General features: G+C 39.9%; 1 protein-coding gene across 1 annotated transcript; it reads left to right on the forward strand.

The window, feature by feature from the left end:
- The first annotated feature begins 66 nt into the window (after nucleotides 1–66).
- On the forward strand, nucleotides 67–10960 carry ebag9 (estrogen receptor binding site associated antigen 9). The gene is made up of 7 exons (XM_020635144.3): nucleotides 67–371; nucleotides 711–805; nucleotides 1194–1275; nucleotides 1434–1589; nucleotides 3772–3882; nucleotides 9082–9173; nucleotides 9646–10960. The coding sequence occupies exons 2-7, from the start codon at nucleotides 723–725 to the stop codon at nucleotides 9761–9763; spliced, it is 642 nt and encodes a 213-aa protein (XP_020490800.1). The 5' UTR covers nucleotides 67–371; nucleotides 711–722; the 3' UTR covers nucleotides 9764–10960.
- Nucleotides 10961–12966: the final 2006 nt, after the last annotated feature.

Here is a 12966-nt window from a genome sequence, read left to right on the forward strand (position 1 = left end):
ATGGAAGTAGCTGCCTCAATTTCCCACGGTACCTGAATGCATCAGTACCACGCTTTACTTCCCTGTTCCTGCTCCTCCCAGTTCAAAGATGGCAGCCATGGGACAGAGATGAGAGACGACACAAATTAAGGAGTTTGGTCATGAAACCTCATCGGGATGAACAGCTGTTACATGCTTGGTTTTGACATGACAACGATATATTTTGTAGCTGCACATGTGTTGTCCTGGCCATACATTTAAGGGTTTCAGATATATCATGATTTCCTGTGAGCTAAGCTAGCAAGGAACGGTTAGCCAATAAATGAACCTCTCTCTTCTGGATACTAGAAGACAGCAGCTGCTTTGCATACGGTCTATTGACATACTGCAAGGTGAGAATCTCTTTCTGTAATAACTAGGATGCAAATTTCCATAATTAAAGACGCGTTTCTTTAATTTACAATTAGTAATGGTTGTGTTTTACCTTAGCTTGATGTTTTTGTTCCATGGTGAAAATTGCGACGAATCTACCAATAGAATAAAATCATCGCTGTTTAGTTATAATATTTGCACCACATGTCAACACTGGCAAACACTATACACGTCCAAAATAGCATTACAATGGTGATGGTTTGACTGGACTTGTTTCACATCCTCTTTAGTAGAACAAGAGCCACTCTTACATCACTGTAAACCCTAATACTAATATGTTCTCCTTTCTTTCCCAATAGCCCAAAATCATCATGGCCATCACTCAGTTCCGTCTTTTCAAGATCTGCACATGTCTAGCCAGCTTGCTCTCTTTCTTTAAAAGGTTGATATGCAGGTGAGTCTGAAGGCCAAGTAACACTAATACACACTATTGTCTTTATTAACAGTATTGTCGATGCAACATTACTAACAAACACATGACAAAAGGACGGGATGCACGTAACATCACTAAATAGCTGTTATTACTTATAAAGAATTATGTTGATTCCTGTTTAAAGGCAGTTTTGTGGAACTGCCTTTAAACAGGGCTCCCGGAAAGTGGAGTTATTTTTTTTTTTTTTTAACCTTACTGGCTATAATGCTACAAGGAAATGTATTTACTAACGATGGATCAATCTCCCTACATAAAAGATACATGACCTTAGTGTCTGATAACAGTGTTCTGTAAGTTGCTGCTTTCTACAACATAGATCCTTTTGACATGTTCTGATCTTACTTGGTAGGACTGGAAGGGGCCGCAAGCTCAGCGGTGATCAAATTACTCTCCCAACAACAGTGGATTTTTCATCATCAGTACCAAAACAGGTCAGTATTGCCCCCATTAACATCATTTTAGGGTATGTCTTTAAAAGAAAAAAACTGTTGTAATAATTATTTTAAACTTGCATGTAGTAGCTACTGTTGTTGTATTCACAAGCTGTTCTATCACATGTAAATTGTATTTAATTTTGTTATCTGCACAGCCAGAGATTGAGGAATGGAGCTCTTGGGATGAAGATGCTCCTACAAGTATTAAGATCGAAGGTGGAAACGGAAATGTTTCCCCTTCACCCAACGAGGAAGATGACGAACCGGACTACTTCAAAGACATGGCTCCCACCATCAGGAAAACACAGAAGGTATGTTTGCAGACAGTACAGCTGATTTAGCATCACCATGGAGATGCACAATTCATGAAATATAAAACATCTGGGACATATCATTTTATTACATGTCACATATCTGGCACTGTTTAATAGTTTAAAAATGTCCTTTGTTTATTAAACATGTCCTCAGACATGAGGTAAATGTTAGATAGATAAATGTTAAGTGTGCAGTCTTTTTCCATAATGTCCATTTCATCCCTCCACATGTCCACATCAATAAAACATAACTTCCTCATGTGTATGCTCAAGCTTATCAAATATGTGCTAAAATATATAACAGTTCCGGTTTTCTACCAGGGAATATTTAAGCTATGGTGACTCCGATTTTGAGACATGTCATCAGTCCATCATCAATTTTGTTGCCCCAGATACTTTGTGAGCTAATCCAAGCTTTTGGTCAAGGAATGCTGCAGTGCACAAGTCCACTGCTTCACAAAATCTAACGTCATGGTTTCTGTTTCTAGACATGAAACAGTAAATACAGTCATACATGCATAGCTGATGTAAATGTAAGCGCTTGTTGTTTTTTCAGGCGTCTTTGACAGACCCTGGCCAGCATTGTCCTTCTGCTTGTACAACATGTTTGTACAAAAGTAGACACAGCTTGTTATGCTATGTTAAGGTGTACACACAAAGATGTAATATATTTCTCATGTATGTCTAGATTAAAAAAAAAAAAATGGCAGATGACAGTTTAGCAAAATAAAGAAAAGTAGTTGGTAAACTTGAATTACCTGCTATGATGTACAGCAGGTATCACCATATATTAGGGGTGCAGAAATGCAAATTTTTCTCTAATCGATTACTCTTGCCATTGTTAAAGCGAGTACTCGAGTAATCGTTTTGTAGTTCTTTTTTTTCTGTGATTCTTTTCCCCCACGGGAGGCCCCGCCCCCAACTATGACGCGATGCCGACTGTATCTATTGATTCATTTGAATCTTCGGGATTTTAATAATTGTTAGTAATAAGCCTTTGTATTAACATTCAAATATAACATTTCTTACATCAACAGACAGCAAACCTCAAATAAAAATTCACACAGACGTGTTTTGACCGTTTTAACACTGTATTATAATTAGAGCAGCGAGTGTGGTGAGCGGACGTGCAGACATCAATGCGCACTCATGGCACGTTGAAGCTGTTTTGACAGCAACATTGTGTTAACAAAGACTCCAGTCTGCAGTGTAGAGCACACTTTACTCTGGTAAATGAAGTTACAATAGAACAGGTGAACTGTTTCATCTTTCTCCTCTGTGCGTAATGACACACTCGCTCAATCTCACTCGTCCGTCTGCTATGAGCTCTGTCTCCCTATAAGGTTGTTCCTTTTTGTAGTTATTAAAAGAATAATCATCTAAAATTCCAAAATATAGGAAAACATCTAGTTATGCTGCTCTGTCCTGGATGATCAAACGTCATTGGTTTAGCGGAGTAAAGCGGTAATCGCGAAGTGAAAGTCCTTCTTTTTCTGTGGATTAAAAAGACAATTTGAACTGAGCTTTCGTAGATCATGTTGCATATTTTGTTTGTTTGGGACTTTTTGTTCATTGTGTTCATAGGGGGTTAATTAAAGGGATATTTTTGTCAGGGTAGCAGCGTATGGATCAACAACGGACGCATTTCAGCACAGAGCCTTTATCAGGGCTTTGTTTGTCATCTATTTTCTTTTGCGCTCATGCTCCTTTTCTTCTGTTTTGAATTAGGCCGATCCTAGAACCCACAATGCAACAAGAAACATTCATAAAAATGTGGACTACAAAACAATTATCGATTACATTTTTTCTGTAACCGATTATTATTTAATGAATGAATGAATTTAATTAATTAATTTAAATGCACCCCTACCAAATATTCTGTTCATTAAAGATTGATTTGAATGTGATGTAGAATGAATAAAAGGTCAGCCAACAGAATCTTCAGACTAGTGTTTAAAGAAATTGAGGTGACTGACTGAGTTTTTTCTATGTTCACTGTGTAAATAATTCTAATCTTAACGCAGGAGAGCATGACAGTGCACAAAATAGTGTTCCTACATAATAACTAACACAACGTTTCTCTTGCATTCTGTCCAGTTATACATTTATATCAAGACTGGTATTGTAATGCTTTACAAAGTGACTTAGTTAAACACAATCTGTGGTTTCCGTGTTGCAGATAGTGCTGAAGAAGAGGGAGCCTTTGAACTACCCGGTGGCTGATGGGTCGGCAGGTTTCTCCAGCAGATTGGCCGCCTCTCAGGATATGATGACCTTCAGTCCACCTTCAGTAAGTCTGAACTTTTATACCACCTGAAGCATCCGGCAGGTTCTCTGTTTCTCACACATCCAGAATCTTTATCAGTTTTGTCTGAGTTTTCTTCTGGACAGTAGTGCCCAATGTAATGCAGCTTTATTAAAATACAGTGCAATACATTAACCTGATTAATGTCAATGATAGACATATTTAATAGAAAAATCTAATTGGATACCCTTAAAGCGAGGGCAGTAACAGTCGATACCAGAGGTGTGGACTCGAGTCACATGACTTTGAGTTTTTTATAAAATATATGAGGAGTTTTACGCACGTTTGGTGTACCTGCAGCTTCTTGCTGCTGCTCCTCATCTGTGTGTGTGTTTGTGTCAGCTCGCGCCTGCAACACACACACACACACACACACACACACACACACACACACACACACACACACACACACACACACACACACACACACACACACACACACCGGAACGCCAGCCATCGCACGCACCTATTTACTTTTAGCGCAACACAGTCCGTGATCTGTATGGACCTTGATAGCTACGGTCAATATGGACCAAGTCTTTATGCTCGGGAAGGTACATAATCCGGTCAAACGGCTGTTTGGACTTTTCCCCGTTCTCTCTCAGCTTGTTTGCATACTGTATTTATCAACAATCAGCACATTAAAATTGGTAGGCTGTTATCTCACAGCCTGCTGTAGTCTGGGAGCGTCTTCACACACACTGTAAAAAAAGGGGGAGCAAGGGTGGCCTGGGCACTAGGCATACTACCTTTTAGAAAATAAATAAAGGCAAGTTAATTTATATTTAAAAATGTCTCAATTTCCTGACATGATCTGATAAAATGACCCAAATCAGTGATCTGATCTCATGGAACACACCATCAAACACAGAATTCAGTCAAATAAAAATGGAAAAAACTGAATTTAGGAAAAATAAACAAAACAGAGTCAGTCACACTGGTGCTGTTATTTTAGAAGTAGGCTGAATAAAATCATATAATCAATCGTGATTTATGTAACTGTAGCAAATTATTACTCTGTTAAAATGGCATTTCATTTGGTGAAGAGTGCTAATGACTTGTTTAGGACTCGAAATTCAAAGGTTAGGACTTTTGACTCGACTTGGGACTTGAGACCAAAGACTTGAGACTTACTTGTGACTTGCAAAGCAATGACTTTGTCCCACCTCTGGTTGATACAGACGATTAGTACGGATCCCTGTGTTGTGTATGTTCACTGTATAAAGAATGTACACTCTCAATAAGTAAAACTAATTAGCCTTGTGATTATTATTGTTGTCATGGATACTTGTCGGGCCAATGTATCTGACAATTTACTTAAAACAAAAGGTTATCTACAAATTTAAGCGACCAGAGAAATGTGGAAATCCTGGTATTCCACACAGATGATACAATCAGACTTAATGAGGCTTAGAAAAAAGCTAGACATAAACATTTTCCAGGAAACATGCAATCAATTATTCCTTATACACAAAGTCTCTGCTATTAAAGCCCTCCATTATGCTGGCATTGGACACTGAGCTTTACAATGAAGGTGTTGCTTGCTTTTCCCAGTGTGTGATGATAGTTACGATTAACACTATCCAAGAGTAAAGATGAATGATGTGTAAACTCCTCGTCTGTCCTTGGACTGTCTTTCCTTAGCGCTTCCAGGAATGTTTTAATACCTTTTCATACAGAATGAACATTTGCGAACTGACTGTCTGAATGACCTTTTAACCTTTATTTTAGATAGACATGCTGATAGATATTTGAAAGAGAGAGAGAGTATAACTTTATTAAATCCCGGGAGGGAAATTGTGTTGTTGTAGCAGCAAAAACTAGACATTACATTAAAGGAAGTTGCACACAAAACACACTAAAGGCTAAAAGATACTAAACAACTGAGGTCAGTAAGTTGCAGAAAGTACATAAATTGAAATAAACAAGATTGCAGAGTAAGAGTAGAAATGGTAAGGATAATATTAAGACACATACTAGGTAACTATACGTGTAATGTTTCAAAACATGAGGGTGGGAGACTTTGTCCATTATTGAGAACAGTTTAGCCAGTATTCTGGCCTCAACCATCTTATCCAACCTGACATGCAGACTCAGCCTTCTTGATCAATGTGTTTACATATTTTACTTTGGTGCCCAGGGCCCACTGACCAGTACACAACAGCAAAGATGTACAAGACTAAAAGTATCTTGGCACATTAACTGACAACAAACTGACATGCAACGCCAACACAAATGCAAGGTATGCAAAGGCTCAACAGCGCCTCTATTTTTTGAGGAAACTTGACAGCAATATGCTGAAACTATTTTACAAGACTTTTATTGAAAGTGTGCTGACCTTTTGTATTTAGTGTTGGGGAGGAGCATTGTCCTTACAAAATTAGAACAAACTGGACAATGTTGTTAAACTAGGCAGCAAGATAACTGGGAATCAAATGTACAGCATTTCTTTCCTGACAGACCGGTCAGATCACAGCTGACCCTCTGCACCCCCTTTGGTCAGAGTATGAACTGTTGAATTCAGGGCACAGGTACAGAATGTCCACGATGAGGACTAAAAGAGGCATTACATCCATTGTTCCACACAGTATTCAGCTGCTTAATAAGAACTGATTATACAGGACGAACTCGGCACTCTGCACTTTATTTAACTTGCTGAAATACCTCATTTAATCAGGTGATACTTTAGTGTGTTTTTATGTGCTGTCCTGTACATTGTTTGTATTGTGTTTTTTATGCTCTGTGCAAGTCAAATTCCCCTAGGGGCAATAAAGGTTTCATTCATGATGCTCACAACAACAGACTGATCGTGTAAGTTTAGGTGGACCAATCCAGCTTGTCATCCAGTTTTACACCTACAAGTCAGTCCCACTAATGCAGACAGGGAAAGGAGAGGATTTATTCCTTTTTAGGTCTACCACAGTCTCCTTTGTCTTGTTCACAATCAGCTGTTGGTGATTCTCCCCACACACCCTCATGGACCTCTCCACCAGGCCCTGAGACTCCTCCTTCTGTCCATCTTCAATACACCCAACGATAGCAGTTTCATCAGAGTATATTTTAAGATGACATGAGTTGGAGTTGTATTTGAAGTCAGGTCTGCAGATGGTAAAGAGGAAAGGAGGTAGGACTGTTCCATGCGGGACTCCAACATTACTCACCAGATAGTCAGACACCCAGCGCTGTAGCCTCACAAACTGTGGCTTGCCTGTGAGGTATTCTATGACCCAAGAGACAAAGGGGGCTTGCACCAGCATGTCCTCCAGCTTCTCTCTCACTAGCATGGGCTTGATGGTGTTAAAGACGCTCGAGAAGTCAAAGAACATGATCCACACTGATGTGTTGGCTCTATCCAGGGAGGAGTATGCTCTCTGCAGCAGCTACAGTGGGTACGGAAAGTATTGAGACCCCTTTAAATTTTTCACTCTGTTTCATTGCAGCCATTTGCTAAAATCAAGAAAGTTCATTTTATTTCTCATTAATGTACACTCAGCACCCCATCTTGACAGAAAAAAAACAGAAATGTAGAAATTTTTCCAAATTTATTAAAACAGAAAAACTGAAATATCACATGGTCATAAGTATTCAGACCCTTTGCTCAGTATTGAGTAGAAGCACCCTTTTGAGCTAGTACAGCCATGAGTCTTCTTGGGAATGATGCAACAAGTTTTTCACACCTGGATTTGGAAATCCTCTGCCATTCTTCCTTGCAGATCCTCTCCAGTTCTGTCAGGTCGGATGATGAACGTTGGTGGACAGCCATTTTCAGGTCTCTCCAGAGATGCTCAATTGGGTTTAGGTCAGGGCTCTGGCTGGGCCAGTCAAGAATGGTCACTGAGTTGTTCCGAAGCCACTCCTTTGTTATTTTAGCTGTGTGCTTAGGGTCATTGTCTTGTTGGAAGGTGAACCTTCGGCCCAGTCTGAGGTCCTGAGCACTCTGGAAGAGGTTTTCTTCCAGGATATCTCTGTACTTGGCCGCATTCATCTTTCCTTCAATTGCAACCAGTCGTCCTGTCCCTGCAGCTGAAAAACACCCCCATAGCATGACGCTGCCACCACCATGTTCCACTGTTGGGATTGTATTGGGCAGGTGATGAGCAGTGCCTGGTTTTCTCCACACATACCGCTTAGAATTAAAGCCAAAAAGTTCAATCTTGGTCTCATCAGTCCAGAGAATCTTCTCTCTCATAGTCTGGGAGTCCTTCATGTGTTTTTTGGCAAACTCTATGCAGGCTTTCATATGTCTTGCACTGAGGAGAGGCTTCCGTCGGGCCACTCTGCCATAAATCCCCGACTGGTGGAGGGCTGCAGTGATAGTTGACTTTGTGGAACTTTCTCCCATCTCCCTACTGCATCTCTGGACCTCAGCCACAGTGATCTTTGGGTTCTTCTTTACCTCTCTCACCAAGGCTCTTCTCCCACGATTGCTCAGTTTGGCTGGACGGCCAGGTCTAGGAAGAGTTCTGGTCGTCCCAAACTTCTTCCATTTAAGGATTATGGAGGCCACTGTGCTCTTAGGAACCTTGAGTGCTGCAGAAATTCTTTTGTAAACTTGGCCAGATCTGTGCCTTGCCACAATTCTGTCTCTGAGCTCCTTGGGCAGTTCCTTCGACCTCATGATTCTCATTTGCTCTGACATGCACTGTGAGCTGTAAGGTCTTATATAGACAGGTGTGTGCCTTTCCTAATCAAGTCCAATCAGTTTAATTAAACACAGCTGGACTCCAATGAAGGAGCAGAACCATCTCAAGGAGGATCAGAAGAAATGGACAGCATGTGAGTTAAATATGAGTGTCTTTCCGTACCCACTGTATATGAAGGTGTCATCCACACCCACGTGCGGTCGAAATGCAAACTGCAGAGAGGAGCATACAGCTGGCCTGAGGTGTGTTAAGACCAGCCTCTACATAACCTTTATCAGATGAGAGGTTAGTTATCCATGTTGCAGAAGGGCCTTAAGATGCTACACAGCTGGTAAGCAAAGACTAAGTCATGTTTGCGCATTAGATTGTGTAATCACTTCAGCCTTTGCAGTGAAGGGATAATTTACTAAAAGAGTGATTGGTAAAGGGGTGCAAATAGCAATCCTTAGTTTTAACCCAAATTCTAAAATTAAAGCACTTGCAATAGAAATGCTGTAATCATAGTCCTTCCTTCTGAATTGTAAACGCTCTCATTGTACAGGCTGAGCTGGGAGAAATGGACACCTGGCAGGAGGACGCAAACGCCTGGGAGGACGAGTCTGATGCTGCCTGGGAGGCGGAGGGGATGCTCAGGTAACGTTTCAAAGATTGCTTCAATGCCTTATTACATGAATTAGATTAGCTTCTGTACCAGTTTGGTGAATTATTAGTGATGAATATAGAACTGAAAAATCCTGTCAACCAGTTATAGAACTGTTATGGGAACGTGCGTGCGTGTCATAAATCACTGTCCAAACAGGCAGCATAATTAGTTATCTAACATAATTTTAACACCCACAATCTCAGATCTGCTCTTGTTCCAATGGAAGGCATGTTATAGGCTCACTGTGTATGAGATGAATACTGCAAGTGAATTTTTTTCCATGTGAGGAGTGTATGTTCAAAAATTGACCAGCAGGTGGCAGTGTAAGCCATGAAATAAATACACAAGAGAAAGGAATAGGATTTTTTTGTTTTCCCCACACCCTGCTGTCCTAGCTTCCATTGATGTGCACTGTAATGACATGCCTTGTTTTCCCATGTTTGTCTTGCCTTCATTTACCAGACAACAGAAGATGGCTGAAAGAGAAAAGCGGTCCATGGAGCAGCAAAGGAAGAAGATGGAGAAAGAGGTTCAGAGGATGATGAAGAAGGAACAAAAAATTGCAGTCAAGCTCTCGTAACACTTTAGAAATGCTCAGTGTTGAGCAGAAGAGATGAAGGGGAGGGGGGCAGAGACTTTAAATAATTTGTTATTCTGTCTTTTAAGTTATCAAAACGACCAGGATGACCACCGGCACTACTCATCTGTAAGCAAACTCTCCTGTTTCTCCATCCTTTTTCCACCAGCAGCCACATTCATGTGTTTTCTAGCTGCAGCAGTGTAACGTGCATCATTCTAAAGAGGAGATAATATCGGTTCATGTTGCTGGGTAATTCTTGTCATCAGGGGAAAACTGTATTCATATTATCTGGTTCATCTTAGCTGCAGCATTTAAAGACGCCATGTGGATTCAAACTGTACGGTTACGACGGAAAATGATCTACTTTGTTTTTTTGTTTTCCCCCAGTAACATCTGTAAATAAACAGGTACCTGTGCTACCTTTTCAGACACAATTTGGGCAAACAATTCCTTGTCTTTGTCTTATTTATGAACTTTAATGACAAAGGAGTGTAACTCATTGTAAGCATCAATGTATGCCAGGGATGTCTTGGTTTGCTTAATTGTTTTGATTTGATTTTTATGTCTTGCATTGTCTAAAATCTTTATTCTTTTTCTAATCAATGTTGCGTAATATTTCATGATCTCCCTGTACGGTGCAGCCTGTTGTACACTGGAAAATAGCATTAAAATGAAGGCAGGAGATGTTCAATCTTAGTATGTATTAGTGACCACAGATTCGAGTGTTGAGCATCTATAAATGCTTGCTGTGGGTTCCTATGGTAATCACATGGCCACAGATATGCCATTACATCTTTTTCTTTGTCTGCTTCTGATATAGAAAGAAACTATCCAGAACCCACCAATGACTTCTTTTTATTCCATGGGCACGGTTACTTTGCTCTTAAATAACTGATACACTCACTGAACAGGCGCAGTCCTTATAAAATATGAATCATGATCGCAATGTAGTCTCAGACAGGGTGCCTAAGCTGATACAGAGATGAAAATGAAATTCTTGCTTCTTTCTCATCTCTGTAAACACAAGGCTAACGGCTGAAGTTAATGGTTTTGAAAGAACATTCTGTTATGCATTATTTTACTGATATTACCAGCCACTGTTGGAGGATTAGGTGACATTGGGAATAGGCAAGCTGTTGTCATGGAAACATTGTCAAGTGAAGAAAAGTCCTTGTAAATTAAAATGAACAGAAATGATACAGTATGGTGTCAGGTCTATGGTGTCTGGTTCATGACTTGGGTGGAGATGGGGGAGACATTTCTAATCTTTTTTCTGATTTGTTCATTGATGATTCTAAAGAAATACTGGATTTAATACCAAATCAAATGATTCATTTTCACTGACGTGCTGATTCTCTTTAAACTTATTTTCTTTAAACTTGATACGCGCATGATCAAGTTAAAGACTTAATGAATGAAGGAGTTGGCAAAAAATGGATTAGTGTATTCTTTACAAAGGCACTCATCCCACCCTCTTCATTGAGATAAACTGCATGTTCTGTTCTGTCATTTTATCAAGTTCCCCAAAAATGAATTACAGATAACCTCTTCATCATTGAGAGTTAGATTTCAGTGAATTGGAACTGTCTTAGTCTAATCCAAAAAGTCCAGAAGCTCAAGAACACACAAGGTTTGAAAGATTGTTTTCCTGTATAAGTCCTGCAGGTTTTTTATAAACTTGTTTAAATCACACATGTAGAGGTGAATAACTTTAGGTCTAGGGTCACCTGCCGGATGAGAAACTTTAAACACTGAGGATTTCTGGTACAGGAATAATTCCTGACAGATAATTAGATATTTTAACTTTGTGGTTGGTACAACTGATGAGTCTAAACTATCTATGGTGGGTGGTGTTTCTCTAGGGATGACAGTAGTGGTTGGTCAATGAATACTGTTTTTCAAGACAGAAACCTCAATTTGTATAAAATGTGGTTCAAATGTTCATGGTGCCCAGAGAATGAACTTTGTGTAAATTGTGTTTACCTGACTTCCTTATCCCCCACATCAAAGTCATATTTTTCTTTGAATTATGTTTAGAGCTTAAAAACAGATTGCCTTGGGATTTGTGTACATCGAGTTACGTTCCCCTCATCCTGACTTTTTTCTCTAGGGTTAAAATGTTCCTTGTCCAATACTTGATCAATGATCAACCACCTTCAAACCTTTGACATTCCTGTTGGCTTTAGCTATGAAGCTTTTTATTAATTATTAGCATACCATGCTAACATGCACAATTTTGATTGTGAACAGGGCAAAATGTATTTTTTAATCTCCAGCATGTTAGCCATTAGCTAAAAGCAATGTTTTACTTACAGAACAGCCTGCATGCATGCTCACTCGTCTTGTTGTTATCCTAACATTCTAATGTTCTGGTGGCATTTAACCTGGACTGACAATGGGCTATGATAACTCGTCTGACACCATCTACAATGTCACCTCAATCTGTCAGGGGACACTGCCTGCCTGCCACAGCCTCCCAGAGACTGGCCCACTTTCAAAAAGGGAAAATGTACGTCATTAGGCTTCAGAAAGGGAACAAGCTGTGAGGGCGAATAACTGGCCTGAAGGGATTCACAATCTACTACTGATTGCGCAAGACTCTTGTGTTTGCAGCTGTTTGACTTCCATCCATTGCTGCCCACTCATTTAATCCAGCATCCAAAGACTAGTGTGGGGATTAGAGCATGTGATGAATCATTAGTCTGTTGCCTTCTAAAGCGAGAGGTCATAGTTATGCAATTGACACTTCAACAGATGGTAACCGAAGTAGAGAAGTTAGAGTGTGAGTTAAGTGCATTTTTCTTACATTTCCTTTGAATATGGGTGCTAATCATGTACCGACTAAAGAAAATATTAATAGTTTTCATGGGTAGACAAACATTTGCTCTGGCATTCACCCAGTTTTTTTTTTTTCTTGTGTAAGGATGCTGACTGCACTTTACAGCTTCTGTGAGATCCCAGTAAAGTGAATCTAATGCACTTTCCGCTGTCAGTCCCACAACCCAAGGGACGCCTGAAAATACAGCCCAAGAAAGCTTTACGTAACACAAGCTGTCAAGAGAACACTGCTCGGTTGCACTTGCATTCATATTTTCCCCTCTTAATAATTTATGTGAACATCTTGTGCAAATGAATAAACCCGGTCCCGCCCTGTCTTTCCTAGTAAGTTCACAGAAGCCAAACTTTTTTTTTTAACCTACTCT

The sequence above is a fragment of the Labrus bergylta genome, chromosome 8 (assembly GCF_963930695.1).
Source record: "Labrus bergylta chromosome 8, fLabBer1.1, whole genome shotgun sequence".
NCBI lineage: Eukaryota > Metazoa > Chordata > Actinopteri > Labriformes > Labridae > Labrus > Labrus bergylta.